Source organism: Phaenicophaeus curvirostris, chromosome 5 (genome assembly GCF_032191515.1).
Source record: "Phaenicophaeus curvirostris isolate KB17595 chromosome 5, BPBGC_Pcur_1.0, whole genome shotgun sequence".
NCBI classification, from domain to species: Eukaryota; Metazoa; Chordata; class Aves; order Cuculiformes; family Cuculidae; genus Phaenicophaeus; species Phaenicophaeus curvirostris.
The window spans coordinates 63,281,056-63,308,412 of record NC_091396.1 but is presented as its reverse complement, the minus strand read 5'-3'; the positions used below and the strand labels follow the sequence as shown (position 1 = coordinate 63,308,412).

At 41.5% G+C, this 27,357-nt stretch overlaps 1 protein-coding gene across 2 annotated transcripts in view; it reads right to left on the bottom strand.

Annotated features, from left to right (window-relative positions):
* Positions 1-9,805: 9,805 nt before the first annotated feature.
* Positions 9,806-27,357, bottom strand: part of HIF1A (hypoxia inducible factor 1 subunit alpha) — a 32,151-nt gene continuing 14,599 nt past the window's right edge. For both annotated transcript variants that reach the window (XM_069856798.1, XM_069856797.1), the window contains exons 2-15: positions 25,828-26,018; positions 24,742-24,887; positions 24,552-24,636; positions 20,970-21,082; positions 19,669-19,871; positions 18,225-18,331; positions 17,909-18,056; positions 16,878-17,098; positions 16,412-16,692; positions 15,756-15,878; positions 15,134-15,528; positions 14,184-14,292; positions 11,338-11,464; positions 9,806-11,171 (exon numbers count right to left, since the gene is read on the bottom strand). In XM_069856798.1, the coding sequence (XP_069712899.1) occupies positions 11,020-11,171; positions 11,338-11,464; positions 14,184-14,292; positions 15,134-15,528; positions 15,756-15,878; positions 16,412-16,692; positions 16,878-17,098; positions 17,909-18,056; positions 18,225-18,331; positions 19,669-19,871; positions 20,970-21,082; positions 24,552-24,636; positions 24,742-24,887; positions 25,828-26,018 (2,401 nt within the window). In that variant the 3' untranslated portion in view covers positions 9,806-11,019. The remainder of the gene's footprint in view (positions 11,172-11,337; positions 11,465-14,183; positions 14,293-15,133; positions 15,529-15,755; positions 15,879-16,411; positions 16,693-16,877; positions 17,099-17,908; positions 18,057-18,224; positions 18,332-19,668; positions 19,872-20,969; positions 21,083-24,551; positions 24,637-24,741; positions 24,888-25,827; positions 26,019-27,357) is intronic.

The window sequence follows — 27,357 nt, the reverse complement described above, 5'->3', positions numbered from 1 at the left end:
CGGCGTGCACCGCGGCCCCCGCCCCGCTGCCCCCGCCCCTTCCCGGCATGCTCCGCGCCCCCCGCCCCGTTCAGGGAGTCGTAGACTCACCAGGGCGGGTAGGGTGTATTGGGGCATCGAGTCCAACCATTCCTATCAAACACTAAACCATGTCCCTCAGCGCCTCGTCCACCCGTCCCTTAAACATCTCCAGGGAAGGGGACTTAACCCCCTCCCTGGGCAGCCTCTGCCAGTGCACAATGGCCCCAGGAGCTGGGCTCTTCTCCCAAGTGACAGGGGACAGGACAAGGGGGAATGGCCTCAAGCTCCGCCAGGGGAGGTTCAGGCTGAAAATTAGGAAAATATTTTCTACTGAAAGGGCCCTTGGGCACTGGAACAGGCTGCCCAGGGAGGGGGTTGAGTCACCTTCCCTGGAGGTGTTTAAGGCATGGGTGGACGAGGTGCTGAGGGGCATGGTTTAGTGTTTGATGGGAATGGTTGGACTCGATGATCTGGTGGGTCTTTCCCAACCTGGTTATTCTGTGATTCTATGATTCTAAGTCATCTGGACCTGTGATGAGAGCAGAAAACAACACTGGCAAGGATGGAAAGGATCCGGAGAATACGTGCGCAGATTGAAGTTAAAGGAAGTTAAGACAATCGACTTCATCCCTAAGAATCACAGAATCACAGAATCACAGAATAACCAGGTTGGAAGAGACCCACCGGATCATCGAGTCCAACCGTTCCCATCAAACACTAAACCATGCCCCTTAGCACCTCGTCCACCCGTGCCTTAAACACCTCCAGGGAAGGTGAATCAACCACCTCCCTGGGCAGCCTCTGCCAGTGCCCAATGACCCTTTCTGTAAAGAATTTTTTCCTAATGTTCAGCCTAAACCTCCCCTGGCGGAGCTTGAGGCCATTCCCTCTTGTCCTGTCCCCTGTCACTTGGCAGAAGAGGCCAGCACCCTCCTCTCCACAACCTCCTTTCAGGTAGTTGTAGAGAGCAATGAGGTCTCCCCTCAGCCTCCTCTTCTCCAGGCTAAACCCCCCCAGCTCTCTCAGCTGCGCCTCGTAAGGCCTGTTCTCCAGCCCCCTCACCAGCTTTGTTGCTCTTCTCTGGACTCACTCCAGAGCCTCAACATCCTTCTTGTAGGAAGGGGCCCAGAAGAGAGGGAGAGCTGCAGAAATAAGTTGCTTCAGACCTTTAAAACTGTGATCTTCAGTTACATTCTAAGATCTCAATCTCCTCTCAGCTTCAAACCTTTCCCCTCATGTTCTCCTAGCACTCACTGATCAAGAGCCCCTCCCCAGCTCTCCTGGAGCCCCTTTCAGTACTGGAAGCTGCTGTAAGGTCTCCTCGGAGCCTTCTCTTTTCCAGGCTGAACCACCCCAGCTCCTGCCCTGGTGAGCCCCAGGGTGGCAGAGGAGTCCCCAGCAGGACCCAGGGAGGTGGTAGAGTAACCATCCCTGGAGGGGTTTAAAAGGTGGGCAGATGAGATTCTCAGGGATGTTGTTTAGTAGTGGACAGGTATGGTTGGATTCGATGATCTCAAAGGGGTCTTCAAACAAACGATTCCATGACTCTGTCCCCACACGAGCTCCCTCAGTGAGCTCCCTGCCTGCCGTGGTGGGGGCTTCTTAGCACTCCTTCAGCCAGTTTGGAGATCATGGAATCATAGAATAGGGCTGGACAACACAAGGGAGTGATCGTCACCCGTGTGCAGCGAGACAAGAGCTGTTACAGCCTGTATTTCCCATGCACATGCACGTGGATAAATTTTCCCAGAAACCTTATGCATGTTCTGTTACTTCCCAAGGACTCATTTTAATGTTATTGTGAACTTCACAGCAGTCAAATCTCTTGCTAATTTGGAGCTTTGGCTCCAGTGCTGCCTGATCTTGCATTTGAGATGGAAATAGGCAGCAAAAAGAGGTGGTTACAGAAGACACATCTGCTCAGCACAGATCATGCTTCATGCAAGATGTTATCATCTCCAAAGAATGTACAGTGTTAGGAAAAACACTGTTTGAAAGAAAACTCTATCAGAGAAAGAAAATGTGCTATCAGACATTCTGTCTGACTTTCAAAATGTACAATTACTTAATGAAACTTGACTTTAGGTTGGATCAAGATAGTCCACTTTTTTTTTTCTTTTTGTAATAGTAACTGCTTCCTGTATCACTATTACTTCTCAAGGATTAGTTTTAATGTTAATGTGAACTTCACAACAGTCAAATCTCTTACTAATTTGGAGCTTTGGCTCCAGCTCTGCCTGATCTTGCGTTTGAGATGGGGAAAGGCTGCAAACAGAGGTGATTATAGGAGAAGACACATCTGCTCAGCACAGATCGTGCTTCACGCAAGACGTTATCACCTCCGAAGAGTGAACAGTGTCTGGAAAACCACTGTTTCAAAGAAAACGTGCTATCAGAGAGAGAAAATGAAACTTTAGTTTGACTCAAAATATTCCACTTCTTGTAATAGTAACTGCCTCTTGCATCACTATTACTTCTCAAGGATTAGTTTTAATGTTAATGTGAACTTCACAACAGTCAAATCTCTTACTAATTCGGAGCTTTGGCTCCAGCTCTGCCTGATCTTGCATTTGAGATGGGGAAAGGCTGCAAACAGAGGTGATTATAGGAGAAGACACATCAGTCCAGCACAGATTGTGCTTCATGCAAGACTTTATCATCTCCAAAGAATGAACAAGGTCTGGGAAAAACACTGAAACAAAACGCTATCAAACGCTGCGCTGTCAGAGAGACATTCTAACTTCCAAAGAATGCAACTAGATGAAACTTTACTTCAGCTTAGGCTAAAAAGACTCCGCTTCTTGTCGCAGGAGCCGCTCCCCGTGTGCCCGGGGAGGGGCGCGCCGCCCCGTGCCCCGCGTTGCTCCCGCATGCCCGTCCCCACGTAGGCGGCCGGCTCGGCTCCGCGGCTGCCGGGCGGCACGTAGCGCGGGGGGCGCGGCCTCGCGGGGCGGCGGGGGGTTCTCCCGCTCCGCACGTAGCGGCGGGGGCAGCTCCGGAGCCGCCGGGGCGGCGGGCAGCGAGAGGGAGCCGGAGCCGGAGCGAGGAGGCTGGCGCCGGGGGGACCCCCGAGGGCTGCGGCTCGCGAGGTGCGTGTTGTGGGGAGTCGGGTTTGGTGCCGCCTGCCCCGGGAACCCACGGAGCCTGGGCGGTTCCCCGCAGGGTTTAGGGATGGGGCTCTGGTTTTCAAGCGTGATGAGAGCCCGCCGGACGGGTGGTTTTCGTGGCCGGGGCTGCGGGCAGCGTGCGGGATGGAGGGAGCGGGGCTGGGCAGCGGCGGCACCTGCGCTGGGGAGCGAGTCCCAGGCTCGCCGGGATGCTGCTGCTGCACCCCTGGGGAGAGGGGATGCTGCTGCTGTATCCTCGGGTAAGAGAGATGCCGCTGCACCCCTGTGGAGAGGGATGCTACATCCCTGGGGAAGAGGGATGCTGCACCTCTGAAGAGGGATGCTGCTGCACCCCTGGGGAGAGGGGATGCTGCTGCCGCATCTCTGGGGAGAGGGGATGCTGCTGCCGCATCTCTGGGGAGAGGGGATGCTGTTGCTGCATCTCTGGGGAGAGGGGATGCTGCTGCTGCATCTCTGGGGAGAGGAGATGCTGTTGCTGCATCTCTGGGGAGAGGGGATGCTGCTGCTGCACCCCTGGGGAGAGGGAATGCTGCTGCTGCACCCCTGGGGAGAGGGGATGCTGCTGCTGCACCCCTGGGGAGAGGGGATGCTGCTGCTGCACCCCTGGGGAGAGGGGATGCTGCTGCTGCACCCCTGGGGAGAGGGAATGCTGCTGCTGCACCCCTGGGGAGAGGGGATGCTGCTGCTGCTGCACCCCTGGGGAGAAGGGATGCTGCTGCTGCATCTCTGGGGAGAGGGGATGCTGCTCCATCCCTGGGGAGAGGGATGCTGCTCCATCCCTGGGGAGAGGGATGCTGCTACTGCATCACTGAGGATTGGGATGCCACTGCACCCCTGGAGAGAGGGATGTTGCATCCCTGGGGAGAGGGGATGCTGCTGCTGCATCCCTGGGGAGAGGGATGCTGCACCTTTGAAGAGGGATGCTGCTGAACCCCTGGGGAGAGGGATGCTGCGTGCTCCGCTTGTGGGAGATTGTCCTTGCGCCAGGGGAACCTTCACGGGTGGGGAAAGGGAGATAAAGTGAATGCACATGGAAGGGTGCGTTGTGTGATGCTTTTGGGAGGATATTTAAACTTGCATGTGTTTCACACCATGATTAGGTTAAAGGTCTGCATTTCGCTTTCTTAAATAATCGTGCACTGCACAATGAATTTCTAGTTCTACTGGCCCTGGTACTGTGATGGTCTCAAATTCACCATTAGCATTCACTAATCATTCTAAAGGTCGCTCCCTTTAGGCACTTCAAGCCATCAGCTCCTACAATGACTGTAGCTTCCACAATGCTTCGAGTATGAAAGCATCTTTCCATACTTGTATTTTCCAAAAGGTTGCTGGAATCCACCCTCTAGTTGCCTGTATAGGCGAGCAGGAGATGAACAGCCATCAGCCAAGCAGCTGTTGGCTTTAAGCACCACTGGCTGCCACTTCCATTGAGTGTAGGCACAGAAGCATTACCGGAGCTCTCACGTATGACCTGGGCAGGTTCAGCAGCTGCAGGGGCTGAGCTGCACCTGCTGGGTTTCTGTTTGGGTTTTTTTCCCCTGAAAAGACATTTTCCTCTATAATTTCGATTCCTGCTTAGAGCCATAGGGCAGTGACCCCATCTTCAACAGATGTTCTGATTTTGAAATGGAATGCTGGCCCTCTTGACAAAAGTTATAACGTATTCTCCTCAATCGACTTACGGATTTGAAACGCAACCAAGTTAATAATTGACACATCCTGGAGCCAATTCGTCATTGCCTACAAGTCACACCGAGCCCTACTTAGTTGCAAGAGTTATCCCTTCATTTAAAAGGAGCTTGGCTCTGGAGAGATGCAGGATTTGTAAAGCTCGAGCATGTTTTCTGATTTTTGTATTTCAAGCGCGCAGTGAGTGCTGTGGTTTCCCAGAGGTGGTGTTTGAAGACACTCTAGATGGAAATATCTTTCTTTTTTTCCCTAAGGCAGACAGGGCTGTGTATTGTGACACTTCCACTGTGTGAGATGATGCAAGATGTAGTGAGGATGCGGCTGTTGTGCCCATACATGTGCTAAATCTTTCCGCTTATTAATACTCTACTCTTCTTGATAAATCGTGTGCTTTTATATAGCGCTCCTTCAAATTTTTCATTTTAATTCTTAGTAGACTGCCTTCCAAACTAAAAAATAAAATTTGAAAACGTGATTAGATGATGTAGGGAAGAGTGTGCAGGCTGCTGTGTCTTCTCCATTTTCTTATTTAACTCCTAAACAAAAGGATGAGGTGCTGTTTGCATATTAATTCCTAGCTTGTAAGTTGCAAGTGAAAAAGCTGTTTGTCCTGCCTAGATATGAATAACAGAGGGTTCTCCAGCTGCATGTGGACAAGACAACTCTTTTTTAAAAAATACTTTGCATGGTTGTATTAGAACACATTTTTAAAATGAAAACATGCATATAACTAATGTTTTCATGGATTTTTATGAAAATAAATCATGGATATATCTTATTAGTGATTCAAACTTCTGTATCGTTAATACCAAATAACAAGAATATATTCCACTGTGACAGCACTTGGACAAGCCGCTTTCAGACTTTCCAACAAAGCAAAAAACGTTGCAAAAGATTTTTAATCTGTGTGATAGGAAGTGGTACTGATTTCACAAGACAGCAGGAGTCAGACACCCTGTCGAGTCATTCATGTGTACTGAGAGCAACTGAAATCACCTGGAGGTGTCATGTGGGATTCGAGATAGTTTCCCTTTGTTTCCTAAGGGTGTTCTTGATGTGATTGCTCGGAGAGGTTTCATACAATTCCTCTGCCCCCCCCGGCTGTGTTATTCTCTGCTCTCCATACTTCCCCAAAGGAAAGCCTCTACAGTCCCCAGTCTCCAACTTTATGCTTAACCTTTTTTGATCATGCATGCAGTCTAGTTAATTTAGGTGGGATTATCACCGTGTCCAAAGTGAAAGGGATCCAGCTGTAAGGGAAGACAGAATTTATAAATGTTTTTGGAAAACAGACCACGTCTGTGCTTAGCGCTGAAGTTTTTGACTTCGTTCATCATTTCAGACACGCAAGAAGTTTTAGTTTAGCTGCATAGCGGTTATTTAGTTCACTTTAAAGTGGCTTTGCCATCTCCACCTTTTAGAACAGGGGTAGTGGATGAGCAGAAAGATCACAGATATCACAAATTAGAAACAAACCCTCTCTTTTATTGAATTTTATACTGTTACACAATCAAAAAAGAAATACAGTCACAAGTATGTCAAAATGTTTCAAGAGAAATATCAATTGCAATACGTCGTACTTGGTTCCAAAAAAGAATTCCATTAAAATATACCACTTCTTCATGAGAGAATACTGCTATTATTCACAAAATCTACCATACTGTATAAATCCAGTAGCAAACTCCAACTTTTTGGTAACTTGGCAAGCGTTGCTCAAGGTAAACAGGGAAGCAGAAAGAAAATGACAAGTCGATTCTAGCATTTGTATCTAACCCCGCAGTTCTCCAGGACTGAGCTTTCCAGGGAGTCAAGTGCCTCATTGTTAATGGTACTTCTAATGAAAAGCAGATCCTCAGCTCAGGTGAATTCCTATGAAAATGGTCTTCCTACAAAGCACTGCTGGCCTGAGAAATGTTTATTGTCACGCTGAACAATTACAGTTTGAATAATGCACATTAACTGCAGCGACATTTGAGTGAGATGCATGGTTCTGTGCAGCAGCAGCAGCTAATCTGAGGGGATGGAGCAGATGGCTGACCTCGGGCACATCCAGGCAGAGCCTGGTTCACAGCAGTCAGGCACTCACAGCTTCCACAGCGCTGTTCATCACAGAAAAGGGTTCATTCTGCTGTTTAACAGTGGAGAAAGCTCGCTGACAGAAACTGGTGAACAGCCCACATTTCTGCCTTTAGCTACCACTATTTAGTTGTTTAATTAAAGAGCCTTTTAAATATATTGCTATTAAATATGCTGTAGTTTAACCTGTCACCATAAGAGTTTTGATTCCCGGAGTTGTATTTCATTTAGAGCAAATCTGATCAATTAATCCAATATAAGCTTTGAAGACTTTAAATTGTTACCAGTATAAGTTCTAATTGTATTTTCTGGCCTTAAGGAATCATAGATTAATTAGTGATTACTCAGTTAAGAGTTTAATTAATGTATGTACAGAGACACACAGGAAAGGAAACTTAGCCTTTGAGTGAAACGGAAACAATTTGATGTTTTCAAAGATCAACACACAGTCCAAACCTTTCTTACTAAGTGGGAAGAAAGTATGTTGGAAAGGTGTTCTTTGGACTCCAGGCTACCTTAATTTAATCTCAAGTGTAATATACTGAGTCACTGGACAGCAAACTCATTGACTTCTTCGGAACTACAGCTGTAGTTAATTCTAGATAAGGGAATGAATAATATAATCATAAATACTAGTTTAAAAATTCCTTTACCTTTTAACAAAACCATCACTGTTGCTGATAAAAACATCAGAATCCATCCATAAACATAATTGTGCTACACCATGAGGAAAGGCAGGGCTTGACTACTGCTGTAGTCACAATAACCTTCTGGCAGCCAGCTTCATTACTCTCCTCAGTTTTCACACACAATCTAGCATGTTTCATTTGCAGAAGGAAGGAAACACACCCTGCCTACAGGTTCTCTACTGCTGGTAAAGAACAAATGCTCTGATATAGTGCCTCAACATTTTTAATGGCAGCAAGTCAGCAAATAGATGATTCAAAATCACTAAGAAAGCATTTCAAAATTAATGCATTCTAGAAGTAGGTTTAGAATCAGGCTGTGTATTCCCAGAGTCTAAGCAAAAGTAAAAACCAAACAGAAAAAGCATCCGAGAGGTGAACTCCTATAGCTTGCAGCTGCATTTAGCAAAGCTTTCCCAAGACCAGAGCCAGTACTGTTACTTTTCCATGTTTTCTTCAGTGTTTCTAGGAGGTTTGGGAGGTTTATTTGGTGGGAATTTTTTTCTCCCCCCCGCAGTGTAAACAACTACTGCAGTTCATTCCTTTAAGTGCTTGTTTCTGTCACTATTACCAGGTCAGTAAAGAAAATACTAGGCAGGTTATCGTGCATAATAATGTGAGAACTGTGAAGATTCTTGAACAAAATAGGGCTCATTTAAATCCACAGCTGCTATCATTAAGAGCAGAGATGATTCCAGCAGCCTTATAATCATAAAGAAAGCAGATCACTTAAGCTTTCCTCCTCTTTTTAACACTGATTTTTCTCTGTGAAAACTTACTGCTCCCTTGAAGAGCACAGAAGAGGAACTGGCAGATCAAAACAGGTCAGGCTCTTCCAAAATAAGGTCAAGAGAATAGCAGAACAACATCAAGCAGAAAGTAGGAAGTTTCTGGTGGGAGACGAAAAGGGATAAACCCTCCAGGCCAGCTCTGGGCTCGCTGGGGCAATAAGGAAAGCAGAACCACTTGTACCTTTCATGTCTACAAGACTCTTCCCACTACCTCACAGAAGCATCGTGTCAATCCACACAGAGCTAGGCATACGGGATGCCCCTTCCAGCTGGTACTTTATCTAAGCCTTCAGCAACTTCACTATTAAACTTTAACTGCTGACAGAGAAAGAGATGCTTTGGAAAGATGCCATCCGAGAAGCCTCACACAGCAGGTATGTGGTAGCTCTGCCGCTTTTATTTGGAGAGCTTTGTAAGCTTTGTACACTCGGAGGCTGAAATAAAAAACTTTGAGTGGCAGGTGTGTATATTGAAAATGTGTGCATAAAGCTTCAACTGTAGCTTAGTGCACCTACGTGTCTTCTCCTCTCTTTGTGCAACTTCAACTCAGACTCCAAGAAGCATGCAACCATCTTCTGCTGCCGGTGCCTGACCTTTTCTTAGCCGGTAGCCAATATTCTCCATTATGTTCAATACAGTCCTGTCAGTTTAAAAAGTGCTTGTTTCAGTGAGACAGAAACAGTCATTTTAAGAAATAGGTTAAGGTTATGTACCATCATATTGATTTCAAAAAATTGAATTCAATACATCATATTGAATTCAAAACATTTTAAAAAACTTTGTGACACTCCACATCCGATTTCTTACATTAATTTTTTTAAAACAGTTTGAAGAATGGGAGTATCTTGACCCTATTTACACATTTACAAGGTTGCATTAGTACATCATGTTTTATAACAGCAAAGGAGAAGTCACCTACTCGAAGTTACTCAGTAAACAGCCCAAGAATGGAGAACAAGCTTTATCAGCAAGTACCAGCTTCATTTTTAATCACACAATTTTGTGATAAAAATCCATCTTTAATTGATCCCTCCTGTTAGTATTACTTTTTCCTGCTTTCCAGTGTTACCTTGATGCAGCTTCCAGAGACAAGCTTTTAAGTTGTCCATAAGGAAGAATCTTTCCATTCTGAAGTAACACAAATACACCGTCTCCTCACTTTCAAGTTTGCTAACTGGTGTGATAACAGATTTAAAAATCTAACATCTTTGGCGAGTGGTAGTACAACACTGTCTAGGAGACTTCAGTACTGAATAGACTCAAATAATTAACGCAGAGATGTTACAATCAAAATAAGGAAGCAGTGATTTCCAATCAACTGTAAGGTAAAAAGGGAACACGGATGAACAATAACCACTAACAAAAATATAAATTATCTCATTTCTCTCAGATAACACACTCCCCCAGGGGGCCTGGTCCACATATAGTTTATTGATGTAAGAAAACAATACAGTTAGTGTTAGATCCAACCACAAAGAGCAAAAGAATGAGTGAATGAAGGTTTTGTACAGTACATATAGGAAAATAAGATGTTTGTGACAACTATATATTTCTAAATAAAAAGGCTTCTAAATATATTCAAGTTATTGAAATCTACGTGAAAACATATGGATGTTAATAGCAACAAGGTGCATAAAACCAAAACATCAAAATATTGAGCAACTCAATGAAGTACTAGATAAAACTTTGCTAACGATGCAAGATGTTTTACAATCTGCTTGAAATATCACCTATACCACACAGGGTAAGCTGAACATTTAGATTTAAGATCATACACAATATTAGCATTAACTTCAACAACTACAGGCAGGGAATTATTTTTTTAAGCTGGCAAAGTGACTACTTCAAGAACAAACTCTCTCTAAATTGAGAACATATCCAAATAAAATGCTGCTAGCCCTTTCCAGATAAAGCCTTTCCTTTGAGTAACCACAGTCATGTAAGTCAAAAGCATAAGACAGCATTTAAGAACATAATGACATAATGACACAATCCAGGTTTAAACATTATTTCATAGGCAAACAAAAGATTCTTTTTAAAAACTAGTTTTTATAAATGCAGAATATATTGCATGAGGAACTGCTGGTATTTTTTAAGAAAATATATTGTGCGATTGTGGCTACAATGCACTGCTGCAAAGCATTGTTGTTTCTTAAAAAAAAAAAACTATTAAAATAAAAAAACTTATCTGAACATAAAGAGTAAGAGAGCACAAGTCTTCCAACTACCTATGAAGAGCAGGATGGAAGCATTGCCAGTTTTTCCTGTGTTGATGTTTTACTAATGATAAGTTTTGGTGACAACTCCCCAGCCAAAAAAAATAAATATTTTTTTAAAAATCAGGTGCATATTTCAAAGCTGCTATTGCAAGTGTGTTTTAAATGTAATGGACTTATAAGTGTATGTACCAAAGAATTATAAAAATGAACTACTGTTTGAGTTATTGTTACATAAAGAACATATTAAAAAGACTGTCAAAATAAGTAGAAAGGGGATCAAAACTGAACTAACTGAATTAGTGCAGTACTGTAGCCAGGCTTCTAAAATCAGATATAGAAAATATAAATAGACTGCTTTAGGTCATGATTCACCAGTGTCCAAAAAAGGAACAAGTATTGTGAAAGCTCAGTTAACTTGATCCAGAGCTCTGAGCAGTTCTTCCCCCTGTAGCAGGTTTCTGTTGCCTTGTATGGGAGCATTTACTTCGCAATCGTAACTCGTGAGTTGGGGTAGTCCACTTTCGTCCATCGACTGCCCTAGAAGTTTACTTGCTATGTCTACAGAGGAAGGGGAAGGAAAAGAAGCACACTTTATTCGCCACGCTTAACATTTTCTCCAAAGCTCTTCATAAAGGAGGTTAAGTTTGGGTCTGTTTCTGTCACTCACTCCTCTCACACAGTCCCTTTTCCACCCCCTTGTATGGATTTAAAAGACAATACGAACCAGTCGATAGTAGGATGATTGTCTTTTGCTCCACTCCATTATGACCACTCGTTTTACATCCCTTTACACGTTTCCAAGCAAGTGATGCATTTCCTCCACGGTCACCTGTCTGCTGGAATAAAGACCCCTAGAAAGAAAAAGAGTAAATAATCTTTATTAAATACTGTATCTCTCTAGCCCTCCATGCCCCTCTTCCACACTAAGTTCCTGTCACTAATTACTAATATAGGCATTGTTACAGTGTAAAGTGGGCTTTGTTCAGAACCTGAGGAAAACATTTTCTTGAAAATAATTTAAAACTGAATCAGATTAAGACCTAAACTTCCCTTACAGAAAGCAATTACTAAATGCTGGTTATCAGTTACCATGCTCAAGATTTGCATGTACATGTACACATACACACCCATTTAATTACCACCGCTCTTGTGTGAGTAAGCATCAGGTTTTCACTGAAGTCTCTAATGGTTTTCTGCACTGCAATTAATAGTGTAGACATGAGATTCGGGAACCTCAGGAGGTTGATTCTATCTAAATCTAAGATGTAAATTCCGGTTAACTCAGGTTATTGATAGCAAGCCATCTGACCCAAGTCTTGCAGGGAATGCAGTCCTAAGCCATTCTACTGCAGATATGGCTCCTTAGCATAATGTTTTGACAGCAACATAGAAGATGTGGAGATTAGAAAGCTTTTAAAGGCTCCATATAATTGGGATAAGTAAGAAGATGCTGCCACAGAAACAGATGGGATGGAAGGAAAAAAAATGCCATCTTAGTATATAAAGTTTTCTAGCAAAAGTGGTTGAATCTGCAAAGTTCTGTTTTGTTAGTAGTAGCACCTGCTGCAAAGAGAGGAAAAGGTATTTCAGAATGCCATCGTAATCCTAAACACTTGAAACAGTAAAGAACACACGTTTTCATGTTATAAAACATCCAAAGACAGTTGTATTATAGAGGCTAAGAGTTAAACAACTCCGAGAAGCTAAATTTCACCATAAGGTCAGTCATCTACATCCTTGCTTATTTTTTTTAATTGTGAATGCAATACAGCACTTTATACTGGGAAAGATAAAGCTCAAATATTTTTTAATTTACTGATTCATATCATCATTTCATAATCTTACTATAACACATCTTGCCCATGTCTCATTCTTCCATCTTCTAGAGAACTAAAGTAGTATTTTACTTTCGTCTTTGCTTATTTTCATTCTTTGCAAAGCGTGTCCCACTTCCTTACAGCTAAGAAATCGTGCCAAGTTCTTACCCAATCCCCAAACACCATGCATTTACAAAATACCATAGCCTGCATTTAACATCATTTTTCTTCTGTGTGTGCACAAGGCGTAGTTCATCCACTCAGAAATTAATTGTGGAAAAAGATGACAAAAAACTTGCTTGAAATAACATCAGTAAGATGCAGCTACATGGGAAATTCATCTTCTGACTGTGTGGAAACCATGAAAATATTTATAATACTTTTGTCAGGTACAGGAAAAAAAAGAGGTTTAGCACAGGACGTAGTCTGAATCGATAAGCATTAAAAAAGCACTAAGCATAGAAGCCTAACACTGTTACAGTGGTTAACGCAGAACTGCTTGTGTTCTGTGCATTTAATGGCACCCATGCTATGTTGAATATTTTATCAGCAACACTACATGACATCTGTAGCACCATCCTACGATGAGAAAGAGGAAATGAAAGGCAGTGAAACTTCTTACAGAGGTGTGAATTCTTACAGGGCTACTAGAAGAAACAGAACAAGGTCCATGAAAGTGCAAAGCATTTGGCAGACGAAAACAATGCCATAAGGATGATATTTTTTTAAATAAAGCCTGCTTGCCTGAGAGAAAATGGACATAAAAAAGCTGTCTCAGCAATTCTAGAGAAGAGTAATGATTAAGACAGTATACAGTGATTTGCCTCATGCCCAAACCAGAATGCTAATACAGGAATAATTCATAGTTCAGAAGAAAAGCAACAATCCCCGCACTTTAAGACACAATGGATGACTACACCTAGGCGATGGACCACTAGAGAAATAAGGAATCTCAAAGGCTACATTGCAGCAGATGCACTAAGAATTAGCTAAGTAAAAACTTCGGAGAAGTGTAGATTTGCAATGAAAGCAAGAAGAGAGGTAACAGTTTGTAATGGCAAAGCTCAAAAATTCAAAATATTAACAACTGACAGTAAGAGATAAAGAAATACCTTTGCAGAAAATAACAAGCTGGAGAGACCAAATTAAGCGAGAGAAATATAAGAATACCTAAAAGATTTCTTTTGACTAGGACAGATGAGCTACTCAGTCACACACACATGCTACAGAGCGTGCACAAATGTAACTGGCAGTCACATACATTTGCTAGGTCATATGTATTCTATTCCATTATGGTTCAGATGGTCTTGTTATCTCATCAAATAAAGGAATCTCAGACTCGATGGAAAAATGAAAGCATAGAAAGAAGCATAAGAACACTATCTCCAGTATTGACAAATATGAAAACCAAGTCAGAATTCAGAAGTGAAATAAATATGAAATTATAAATTTAAATGCTATTTATTACATTGGCGCATATTCTACTGAAGAACACATGTTCATAAAAGAGTATCCTCTGCCTAATCAAGAAATGTGCTAGGGTACAGAGGGCACTTTTGAAACAGCTGTCAGTAGAAGAGAACTAAAATCAGAGTATCTGCATATATGTGGGAATTTCACTATCAAACAATTATCTCTAATCCCAAGATTCCACTGCACACCAACAGCTAAACTCAGGAGTCTGCACTGATGCCTCACTTCAGAAACTGCAAGGTTAAAAGTGAATATTTTAAAATGGTAAAACAAAACTCACAATTCCAACTGCCTGAAAAAGTGAACCATCATGTTCCATTTTTCGTTTTCTCTGAGCATTATGCAAAGCTAGCATCTTTGGATTTAGTTCTTCATCCATTGCAGTAGATCTAAGAAAAATTGATTCAGGCTGTTAAGACGTTTCTACTACCCTCAAGCCATTCTTCTTTTGTGGACACTTATACAATATCACAGAACTGAGTTTATGAACTGTACTACTTTTCTTTCATAATCAACTCATTTCAACAATCATTGTCTACGAGCATACCAAATGTTAGCTTTTAATCTCGCCATCAAGCTCAGAATATCAAAAATTTTAAAGTCTTCGCAGAAAAAAAAAAAAAGGCTTAAAAGTTCAGTAATTGACTTTCAACAGAAAGGAGGGAGGGAAAGTTTAAGAAAAGTATTCTGAATATTTCTGGGTACAGATAAAACTTCTATATATCCGAAGTCTGATGTTTGGATTTACATGTACAGTTTTCTATCTTGATAAGCATCTACTACATATGCCACCGTCCATTATCAAACACAGCCCATTTTAAAAGCAGTAAGTGTAGCGTACAGACTGTAGACTCTTACCTCATAACGAAGTAGACAAGAAAAGCACCAGAAATACCATATGGGTGTAATTACATGTAAATTGCCTACTGCATTCTTTTAAAAAGGCTGCACTCGAATATAAGAGCAGAACACAATTATGAACGCAGTTTGCATACAGTAGCTGCCTCTTACATAAGATGTTTACATAAAAGCTACTGTGAAATTAGCTCTAGGGAAGCTCACAATCAAAAACCCACCAAACTTGTTTGAAATGGCCAAATACAAACGTATCAATTTCTACTTTGAAGTAGAATGCTGAAGACAATATACAATAGTCAGGAGTATTTTACAGTGTATTACACCTAATCTCTTAAACAGACACGAGGGCTTAAAGCTTTGCTTCTAAAATACCTTTTATTCAGAGTGACTGTTAGCAAACTGGGTGTTCCCAGACAAGATTTTTCTGTCTGATCCAATGTTCCTTTTCCTGCTCTGACTGGAGATGCAGTTCGACTCCTGTTTCCACCGTAAGGTGATGCTGGAGCACTACTCGTTTCACTGATTATGTGGACAGGAGAAGAAGGAACAATTAGCGTCTTTACGTCATCCACGCGTTCTGCCACTGGTTTTATTTCATCAGCAGTACTTGATGGTGTCTGAGTCTGCTGAAATATGGTAATGGTGGCTGCACTTTGAGAGCCAGGAGAACTGCTTTCCAGCGGAGATAGCTGATCAAAGGATCGTAACTGAAAGTCATCATCCATTGGGATGTAAGGAGCCAACATCTCCAAGTCTAAATCAGTTTCCTGGAAGTGACAAGAGATAAAAATTATAAATACATTAGAACATCTCAGCTATGGCTTCAGTAAGGCTCTTCCTTTTACCAAACCCTTAGAATATTTTTTTCCAATTTAGTTTAATGCAAACATTACACAAAAGAGGAAGGAGGTTCCTGAATACATTCTGAGAGAAAGAGAAGCACACCGAGAATATGTATTAACTTAAAATTCTGTGTTGTCTTAACGTACGTTACCTGAGTAGAGAATGGATTTTTTGCTTCTGTATCTATCGCAAACAGTTTCTCCACTAATTCCAGTTTGAATTCATTAGCCATATCATTATCCACGTCAAAGCAGTAGTCGTTGGGACTACTGGGCTGTAAAAACAGTTTGAGTGCAGTTGTCACTTTCTGCCATTACATCATTGCGTTGTATCTATAGAGTCTCTGAAAAGCGTTCTAGTGTAAAAACTAATTCCAAGCTATAGTTGCACAAAATTAAAATGGGAAAGTCAAAACTTAGATTTATCAGTATACATTCAAATATACCCTACTTGGGAAGCACACGAGTAGTTGGAACCTGGAAATAGCCTCTAAAGGCATTTATTGCAACTAATTTCTTGTTTACAGAAGCTGTCTCTGAGCCATTCTTTTCTATAAAGACCAATCCCAACCTCTTCTTATTTCTATCAGGTGTTACTGCATGCATTTGCAAGATTTAATTTAATGAAAAGATAATTCTCAATATGAAAATTTATCTTTTTCCCTCAAGATCATGGCATGAGCTTAACAAAGTCCCAACTCAAATACTTTGAGATTCCCATCTTGGCTGCATCTTTAACCAGATGTGCTCCACAAGCCCCAACAGCGCACACATTTTAATGGCATTGTATCCACATTACATAACTAACCTCAGGTGAACTTTGGCTGGTACTTGCATCAGAAGGGCTGGTTGGCTGCTCTTGCACCTGAGGCATGGTAAAAGAAAGTTCGAGTGGCTCCGAGTTTGGCTCCAGCTTTGATACAACTTCTCTATTGAGTGCAGGATCAGCATTGCTACGGAGTGGCTTTGTAGTTTCAGAGGCAGGTAGTGGGGACATTGCCATATTTATATTCTGCAATTTCTCACTGGATGAGGGGAGCATTACATCATTATACAAAGGAACTTCATCACATTGTTGTTCATCAGACTCTATAAAAATTAAAAGAAACCATCAACCTAAGTAACAACACTGTGCCTGTCTACGGACCTTATTAAATTTAAACAGCAGCTGAAATATCACTAGGCAAGTGATACTGGGAGGTTATTTTTCAGAGTTTACTGTAAAGTAGTAACTTGACTAATTAGCATGCTCTCCAATTTAAACACACACCCACCATTACTGCCGAAATCTAGAGAGATAATTGTGTCTCCAGCTGCCGGGGCCAGCACAGTTAAAGCATCTGGTTCCTGTTTAAGTTTTTCAAATAGGCTGTTAGAATCATCCAGGTCATCTTTGCTGAATATTTTGGTCATTTTCATATCAGGAGACTCCACTGGTTTCAGCATACACTCAGTCTGTCCAAGGGAAAAAATCAAGTCCTTCTGAACAATCCCGCTGCCAGAAAGAGAGGAAGATGACTGTTAAAGAACAGCTAAAAGGAATAAATTCAGGCTTAAAAGCCTGGAGAAAAAAAAAAGAGTCTCCAAAACAAAAACAGAAACGCCTCAAACACCACACCATTACTAGGACAGGAGCTTTAAAAATTCCTTTTCATACTCATTCTTTGCTCAGATGTAACTGGCAAAGCAAGCACTAATTGTGGTGCCACCAAAAAAGTAACAAAAATCAACATGCTTCTCTGAAAGCATTGAGAAAGCAAAGAAAAAAGAAAACAGGTATTTCCTAAAACACTTTTCTTTGTTTTAAATGAATGTGTGATATGTTAACATGCACTAAAGTTCTGGAAAACTAAATTAGGACTATTATTCAGTTGCATAAAAATAGTCAACAAGCCTGCATTCAATTGAAGCTATCAATTAAAAGAGGAATTCTAAGGAAGAAAAAGGTAAATAGGATTAAGAAAGACAACATTACTCCTGCTCTGACTCCATAACTAAATTTATTAGTGAAATTAACTGCTCCAGACTGCAGATAAAGTTTAGAGAGATGTCTAGAATGTGCACAAATAAACTCTCAAATGCTTCCATTTAAGCACCCAGAAAGCGGGGTTTTTTCAGATACAATTCCTAATCCTAGGACTGGCTGCATTCTAAGCAAAATTCCATCTGTAGGGAACAGTAACATCGTAACATATTCAACAGGGGATCACATCTCAGCAAGTTAAAAAAGATGTAGCACCATCCAAATCTGACTTTGTCTTCCATAAAAATGCTGACCAAGAACAGCGATGTCCACTCAACTTACCTCAAAACATAGTTTACGCACACAATGCACTGTGGCTGAGAGTTCTTAGTGTTGTATATAACAGTTGCTTGAGTTTCAACCCAGACATAGCCCCCTTGTTTAGCAAGCATTCTGTACTGTCCTGTCGTCACCTGCCCTTTTGTGAACACTGAAAGCAGAAAGGACACCAGCTTTAATTACAGGCAAAATAAACCAAAACTATTTCAGGTAAGTATTCACTGCAGTTAAAAGAAAGCCCTCGTTCTGCTGCTGCTTTTCCCCCGGTGCTGTCTCATCTCTTGTAGATGGAAGGCTTTAAATACACCTTATCACTTACTGTCGTGGTGCGTTTTGGTCAGGTGATCAGAATCCAGCGCATGGTAGTACTCATAGATGGAGCGACCCAGGAGTTCCTCTGGCTCATACCCCATCAACTCTGTAATTCTTTAAAACAAGGGGAAAAAAAAATCACTAAGTAACAGCAGACATGGACCAGCACCAATACTAGAGCATCTGGATACAGGGACATCTAGAAAGACCCCCATGAGTCACTTCCATACACATTAGCAGTAATTTTGGTTTACTGGGAGTTTTCATTTTGAAACAAATTGATATTTTTTTATGCTGCTTTTAACGAGAAATTTCAGCAGGCATAGGATTTTACTTCTCACTATTTATCACTAAGTATTAATCACATCCTTTGGTGGACAGGATTAAGTAAATTGCTGCTTTCTAGACTTCTTTTGGACTACAATATCCAGCTTATGCAAATATGAGAATTTAATAAAATAACAGACATGCTTCAACAGTTTTAAACCTGCAGCTAAGAGAAATGAGGAATCAGATTTATTCTACCCTCTCAACCATTGCCAGCTTTTGAAAAGCACAGTATTTCTCCAGCCTCTAGAGGGCAGAGCCAGCCAGGGGAACCCATCAGTTTTGCCATATTGTACAGGCAGTGTGACCAAATAAGTACATTTTACACAACACCATCAATCCCAGTTAGTGCAGAGAATAGAAAGTAACCTGGACTAGCACCTCTTTGAATCTAACTTCAGCAACTCAGAGTTTCATTTTTGTTACAAAGAAAAGGAAGCGGGCCGTAATAATACACAACTGAAGAAACGAAAACCGCTAAACAACAAAAAACCTCAGGCCAGATTTCCTTCGCTTCTGTTTTTCAAACTGGTCAAGCTAAGTGTCCAGAGGACAGTAAAAGCAGTCTTAGGTATTCCACTACATCCATGAAATGTACCAGAACACAAGTTCTCATTTTCAGCACCAGATGTCTTACACTGAAATACAGCTGAACTTTTGGGGTTTTTATTTTTTGAACTGCAAAAAGCAGACCATCTCCCAGTAAAGGGAGAGGGAGGGAAAAGGCAGCAATAAAATGCATCTGACAAGTATTACACACACACTCTTGGCAGTCACCAAAGTGCACCACCATCTTGTCAAACCTAAGATCCCTCCTGATTTTTCAGCATCCAGAAAAATCTACCCATTTCAACTTAAGAACTGTCACTACACTAAAGACTAGTTTGAACAAAAGTTAACTGCAGGCAAAGGATTTATTCCCAAGTAATATCCCGGCACTCTCCTTAGATTTACAGATCTGTCTTTTAAATAAGACATCCTGATCATTAGTAAAAGTCAAAGCATCCCATTGATAACACCACTGACAACAAGTAAGACTACATAACTGTATAAGTCTGACATTAGCCAACAGGTACTAACCCTGCAAATGCAACAAATGAATTTTTTAAAAAGTATTCTGTTACCTTTCATCACAGTAGGAAAATTTCATATCGAGACTGTGACGACTGAGGAACGTTTTGCTATCCAAAGGGACCTCAATGTTTGATGGATGAGGAATAGGCTCACAGATCAATACCAAACACGTCATGGGAGGCTTTTTGTAGCCACAGTGAGTTTGATTGCCGCACGTATCGTATACACGGATGTGTCCAGTGCAGTGGAGTACCTAGGGGCAAGTTATATTTTCAAAAGACAGTACATTCTTCTCTGTCAGACAATACAATCGTATTTCCATTAGCACCTGTAACAAAGACCTTCCCCTTCCCACCCCTCAACATGACAGCAACAAAGGCAGCTGCACTTTCAGACTGATGGCTAAGGAAGAGCAGCAGTTCTCCTCACACTACACAGACTGTGATGAACACACAGGCTGCCAACTCCTCCTTCTCGGGCAGTTGCTGAGGCAACACCAGATGTTTCCGCATTTCTGTGAACTTTTCTTCTTTGGAAGTCACATAAATGATGACACTGACAAGCAACTGCCTCAGCAGAAGGTGTAACTATTTCAATGTGAGAGTTATGGTCACAGAAGACCTCCATTTTAGATCTTCCACGAAAGTGATGTTAAAGATCAAATATATTCTTCAAACCAAGAAGTTTTGCATTTTGTGGTTTAGGTTTTCTTTTTTTAACAACTCTGAAGCAAAAAATATTCATAGACAGAAGCCAAGAAGAAATAAGTTGTTTGATTGAGAATAACTAAATTTAAGTTATAAAGGGAATTGTGAGCCATAATACCACTCAATACAGTAAAAGGTTATTTTTTGTCCAGAGGAGAAAATGCACTCACTGCACAAAGTTATCAGGCTGGGCTCTTTTTGTTCTGACTGTTACAAAATAGATAGCCTAGCAGCTTCAAAAAGCATGGTATTGAAGTCCTTCAGAGAGACCTAACTGTCACATTACAGTGTGAAATCAAAAGAAACCAGGTATCAGCATAAGTGGTGTCAAGTTTTTTTTTTTCCTCAGAGCTGAAGGCTTTATGCAAACATTTAGTAATTACAATTTCTAGTAAGTAAATGACCTCTAATTTAAAATGGAGAATTCATTAAAAGAGATTTGAAAAGCTAATTTTAAAACATGGTTTCAGTTACCTCTGTGATGTATCCAGTATTAAAATTCAGCACACTGAAGCAAAATCATTAGTTAGGTACTTAAGTGAAACTCAAGCTTGTTACTTGAGGTAAAAATGTTGAAATACAGTGTTATGACATCTGAAAAGGAAGCTGCCCAACTATGTAAAATATTCTTTTGCATTAGTTACCTTCCACGTTGCAGACTTTATGTTCACTGTTCTTCCCCTGCTAGTCAGTGTACACTTCATTCTGAGAAAAAAGCTGCGCTCCGTGTTTTGCTCCTTGCCCTTTTTCACAGGACCTAACAAATGCAAATAGTAAAACAAAGCTAAAACTCTTGGATCATCTTCCAAAGGCATAACTTCCTCCCATGTTATAGAGCTCTTTAAGACTAGGGGAAGACCCAAAACCTAAATTTAGAAGACTGATAAACCTAACGGCACTTTCAATAATAACACTTTTCAGAATGAGTTTTACTGTGAGGAAGGAAAAAAACTGAAGTTTCAATGCTTTAAGATCAGACCCATATTTGCAGCCAACTCCACGTTCCCAGATTTGGGGAAAAATGAGTAGGGAGAAAAATACTTCAATCAAATTGTGACAGAAGACAAGAAAAGCATATTCGGAATGAGAAGTGCTATGGGGGTGGCTTCCTTTTAAGTCTACGAGGTTCAAATCAAACACATTTTGGGCCTGTAGCTCTTCAGGACTGCAGTATTTTAAGTTTTTAATTAGGAATTAACAACTCTGCTGTTTACACACATACGAGTATTTCCACAGTGACTTGCACTCTTCAGGTAAAGAAGGGATCAAGTTTTTAAACACATTATTGGCATTCTTGTAAAAATAAAAGTCAAGACATCCTAATACAAATCAATATTGGCAGCACTCATTTTTTAGTCTTACTTGCTAACAGCAAGCTTTAAGTGAAGTTTTTGCCTCTACAGGGGAGAGACTTTCAAAGTTGATTACTAGCTAGGCTATTCTGGGCAGAAAAAGTGCAAACTGGGCCTATCAGGAGGGCTGCTTGCAGCTTGCTGTGTGTGGAAGGAAATAAAGCACCTAGGATAAGGAGCAGGGGAAGAGCGAGTTTGCCAAGGCACACTAAGGAGCAAGGACCAAATCATGGTGCAGGGTGGAAGTTCAGAAAACGTGCTTACTTCTGACACAAGCTTATACAATAGTTTGCTCTCATCCTCCACAGACAATAGGAGCTATGAAATTCTCCTAGTGGCTTGCACTGCAGCCACTTCTTTGACAAAATTGATTACAAAAATGTTAAAAACACTATGTTCGCTATACTGTCTACTGCTTCTAGCAGAGGCAAAGATACAGGAGGACAACCCTACTTTGTGCCACATTGAAACATCCTCAATGAAGGACAGGGAGAGTGGAGTTCAGAGAAGCAGCCAAAACTTATTTAATTCAGTGTTTTCAAAAAAGTTACACCAATCTAGAATTTCATAGCTGAAGATCACACAACGTTATTGTTACCAACTCCTGATGCTTGAGGCTCTGCTTCAAGAAGCAACTGTAAATGATGGAGCAACTTCCTCAATACTAATTCAGCACTGGACACAATTTTTAGAATAGGCAGCTTTGAAAGCTTAAAAAGCAATTTTGTAAAATCAGAATACAGCAGTTCAGCTTCTGCCAATCACATTTGTATTCATCTACACCTGTATAATCCCAATGGGGAGTGTTTAATACTCAATTCAAAACTGAAATAATTTCACTGATGTAAGAGCTGCAGTAGAACGCAATCTGGAAATGCTAATAAATAGACAAATGTACTGTTATTACTGTAATTTAGACTTCTGTCTGCCAACTTCATTTGTGAAACAGATTTTGTAATAATGCTTTCCAGACATCTAATTCCACTCTGGTCAGCTTAAACGCTAGTGTTGGTTTGCGTGAAACTCAGTAATATGACATTAAAAATAAGGTTTTGCAACAAGACTAGTTCTTATACTGCTTTAGTGAAGCCATTTCTCCACCCCTCACAGATGCACTGCTGTACTCCAAAAGGCCAGGTGGGGGCAAGTCTCATTCGGCATTAGAAACATACTGCAATATTGAGGGCAGGTAAGTTTAGAAAACGCTTACAAATTCAGAGTTCAGGCCCTTAATGCTATGACGCCCTATTAGGTCTCTTTCACTGAATTAAATAGAATGACAACATAAAAGACTTCCGATTTAGAGTGCTACGTGAAAGCAGAGGTCGGGCTTGGTAATTTATCACTATCTATTGAGCCGGCAATGTGCGCTCACAGCCGTATCCTAGGCTGCATGTTCAGCATGGCAAGAGGGGCAATTCTCCCCCTCTAATCCACTCTCATGAGACCCAACCTGGAGTCCTGTGTCCAGTTCTGGAGTCTCCAACATAAGAAGGATATGGAACTGTTGTAACGGTTCCAGAGGAGGCTATGAAGAGTACCAGAGGGCTGCAGAACCTCTGCTATGAGGACGGGCTGAGAGGGTTGCGGTTGTTCAGCCTGGAGAAGGCTCCAGGGAGATCTTATAGCAGCCTGAAGGGTCCCTGAAGGGGACCTACAGGAAAGCTGCGGAGGGACTTTTTACAAGGGCACGGAGGGGGAATGGCTATAAATTTGTAATAGGAAGATTTAGATCAGATATTAGAAGAAATTCTTCACAATGAAGGTGGTGAGACACTGGAACGGGTTGCCCAGGGTAGTGGTGGATGACCTGTTCAAGGTCAGTCTGCACGGGGCCTTGAGCAGCCTGACCTAGTGGGAGGTGTCCCTGCCCACGGCAGGGGGGTGGAACTTCATGGGCTTTTAAGTCCCTTCCAACCTAAACCTAAAATACTCTATGATTCTGCATCCATACAACTCTTTCTTGATGAAACAGTAATTAGATAGTTGTCAACTGAGTAAAACAGCACTGGAACAGGCTGCCCAGGGAGGTGGTTGAGTCACCTTCCCTGGAGGTGTTTAAGGCACGGGTGGATGAGGTGCTGAGGGATATGCTTTAGTGTTTGATAGGAACGGTTGGACTCGATGATCCGGTGGGTCTCTTCCAACCTGGTTATTCTGTGATTCTGTGAAAATAGATTTGTTTGGAGGCATGCAGGCTGCCAAGTCTTTATAGCCATTAACAAACCTTCAGAAGAATTAAATACAGTAACTCATGGGCATTTGTTAAATTTGGAACTGTACAGAATGTGCGTGTACACGATGCTCTACTCCCTCGGACAGAGAACAGTCAGAAATCTGTGAAAAGATAGCAATTTCATGCACCACTTAAAGGGTGCAGGGAAGTATCAATCCCAAAGCTGTTTTGGGGGGGCTGTCTCAAGTATTCCCCAATTAGTATTTTGGTGTCCTAAATAGAGTATTTTCTCATGCCTTAAGTGTACCACCACAGATTTTAGAAGAAACCATTTGCTTTTAAGTTGCCCTGTCTTGGTCTGGGCTTGCCTTTACGAATGCACCAATTTAACTTCTCCATCCTTCTGTAGTAATTCTCAATTTTATTCCTGTAGGCATGCTAAATTCTTTCAACCCTCAATAACTCCATTTTAATCATTAGTTTTGTTTTTGAGTACTAATGAAGTCTAGTCTCTCCTACAATTAGGATATTGCCAAAACAGTCTGGTTACTTCTGTCATTTGGTATATCTACACAAGGTTTATTTTGAGATCTAAGCAGTAAAACACACTAGTTTGTTCTCTCAACACCTTTTTCTGGCAGATAAGGCCAACAGGAACTATCCATAAGTAAAATAAATAGACTGTCTTTCTCTCTCACCATTCCTGTGTGTAAGCATTTCTCTCAGCTCTTCATGGTCACATGGATGAGTGAAATCAAATACACTGTGCCCCGTCAACTCAAACTGCAAAAAAAAAATAAGAGGTACACAGGTGTTTAACTTCACATATACAAAAATGTAACAATGCTTCCTAAGACCGTTTCCAATCTGTAAAGGTCAGTATTTCACCTGAGTGAGTCCCATACACTTGTTCACGTTTTCAGACATGAAAATCATGTCACCATCTTCAGATAGAACCATGACAAATCCATCAAGAGCCTTCAAGTAGAAACAGTTCAGTTCCTTCTCCATTTTGGCTTCTGTCTCCAGTTCACCTGCAAGCAGCCACAGAATTTTGTTTAAGTAAACTTCAGCCATTCTTCCCTTACTACCAGGAATGACTTATGGCACCAGTCTGCAAGGAGTCAATCTTGCAGGACTATTCAATCTTGCAGGACTAGTCAAAACCACTACAATTTACTTAAATAGGTGATCAACTAAATTCTTCAAGCTCTAGTAATGATATCACAAATCATAGAAATGCAGAGCGAGGTTAAGCCCCCCCTATGCTTTTATGCATAAACCAATAAACCTTCCACCTTAAGGAAAAACTCTGTGTGGCAAAAACATTACCATCTATCTCAAAAAGGCATTACGAACTTCTCTCAGGCATTCTAGGTGACGTTTCAGAGTATGGCTATCAAAGTCAGTCCTCCGTATGGTCTAGACAGGCAGGCATGAGTACAAATCATCAGGACAGCATCTACAGTGTGCTATACAGATACTGCTTCATAAGCTAACCCAGATACTCCTGCAGTTGCAGGAGCAGTGGTAGGTGTAACTGCAGAGAAACAGACACATCCTCAGCTAACTTCACCTTCAGTGGAGGAAAATGCACAGTATGAATTTTACAGCTTTTGAATTTGCGCAGCTGGAGCTACCAGCTCTAAGGGAAAGAGGGTTAAATGAATGAAATTAACTTTGGGGCAAGGGTCAAATAACCAAAACTGAAAATGTCAGTACGGCTGAAATAAGCCAATTAGGATCATCAGAACAGCAAGGGAGAAACTGAAGTGTGTTGAACAGTGGCCATCCCTCCTGTGCCATCACCAGCAGCTCATTTCTACTGTAAGGTCTTCCACTTTTCCACAGAAAGGATGTAACTATTAAGGCATTTATCTCTCTATTTAACTGCTGGTGGGTTTGAGAAACAGTTTCTTCCTTAATATAAATACCTCCATCCCTTTTTTCAGATTCTGCTATGTATTCGCTTACCAGCATCTAGCAGCTTTCTCATGCGCAGGTAGCTGATGGTCAGTCTCATAATGGATGCCTTGTCCAGGTGTGCGCTCACAGTGTGAGGCAGGGGCAGCTGATGAGCAAGCTCATAGAATACTTCCGATTCCTTGCTCCTTCGACACCGGGCTGCATCTCTTGACTTCTCTTTTCTGCGTTCCGAGCTAATCCTACACAAAGTTTGGGGTTAATATAGGAAACAGTGCTCTGTGCAAGTTACATTTGAAACTAATCTGCCCAGTAGCCAATTAACCAGTTAGCAAAACTGAATAATTTAAAATCCCAGTTTAAAAGTGTAAATGCAATTCTGTGGATAGAGTTCTGCTGCAGTTGGGCTCTGCCAAGAGTATTCCAGAAGAAAATTGTTCACCATGAGAACACTTAAAACTGGAATAATCTCCCCAGGGAAGCAATGGATTCCTCTACACTGGACACTTTTAAGGCTCAGCTGCACAAGACTCTGGGCCATCTCATTTATGTATCACCTAAAGGTTGGACCAGATAATCCCCACGGTCCCTTTCAACCTGGCACTCTATGATTCCAACAAGTACTTCAAATGGACATCTACATACTCGGAACAATTCCAGAAGCGCTTATCTCACACCTTGACTGCTGCCTCTTTAGCCTCCAAATCCCATTTCCTTACTCTTTTCTGACCCCTGAAAACCATTCAAAATTCTACAGCACAAGTTGTTTCAAGATTGATGCTCCAGCAGCATTGTGTACACTCTCCAAGTTCTTCCCTTTTTACCATCCTTACAAAGCCCACCTAGCAGGTCAGATAAGCAAGGATATTGATATAGCATCAGGTGTCCTGCTTTTCAAGTGGTCCAGAAATTCCCTTTCTCAGCTTTTTCCCCAGTGTAGCCCCTTGAATAGAATCTCCAGCTGTAAAGAAGTTGCCTCATCATCCTTCCCTTGCCTCTGTTAACACTTGCCTCCTGCGGGAGGACAGCTCACAAAAAGCAGGCACCGAAACAACTGAGAGACTCCTTCAGTCGGTATCACAGGTAACTCCCTCTCTGCCCTGTATCCACACCAGCTCATGCTCGTCTCATGTATCTCACATGAATTTTGAACTAAGCATGTTGAGGCAGGAGCCCTAGATTTGTCTTAGACTTGAACAAAAACTCAGTGCTTCTGTGGTCCTCAAGAAAATTGTGCCACCGCAGTTAAACATGCTTTTATTTTTAAAAGGATGATACAAAAACATTCAGTATTATTATCTATTTTCTTACCCTATCTCCATTCTGCATACGCTTGGGCTACAAAACACAGTTGTGCTTATAAGTAGGATCCCCCTTTTTCCACTGACTTTCATAAAAGTTGCAAGATATACCTATAAACCCTGCTTTTACAATTTAAAGTCACATCTCTTTTAATGTCATCATAAAGAGATTAAGTGTGACTAGTTGGAAAAGACAAAAAATAAACCACTGCATTATTTACTACCAACAGCACAGGAATTAACTCTAGTGAAATTTGAAAAAGTAAGTCATGTTCTGCCA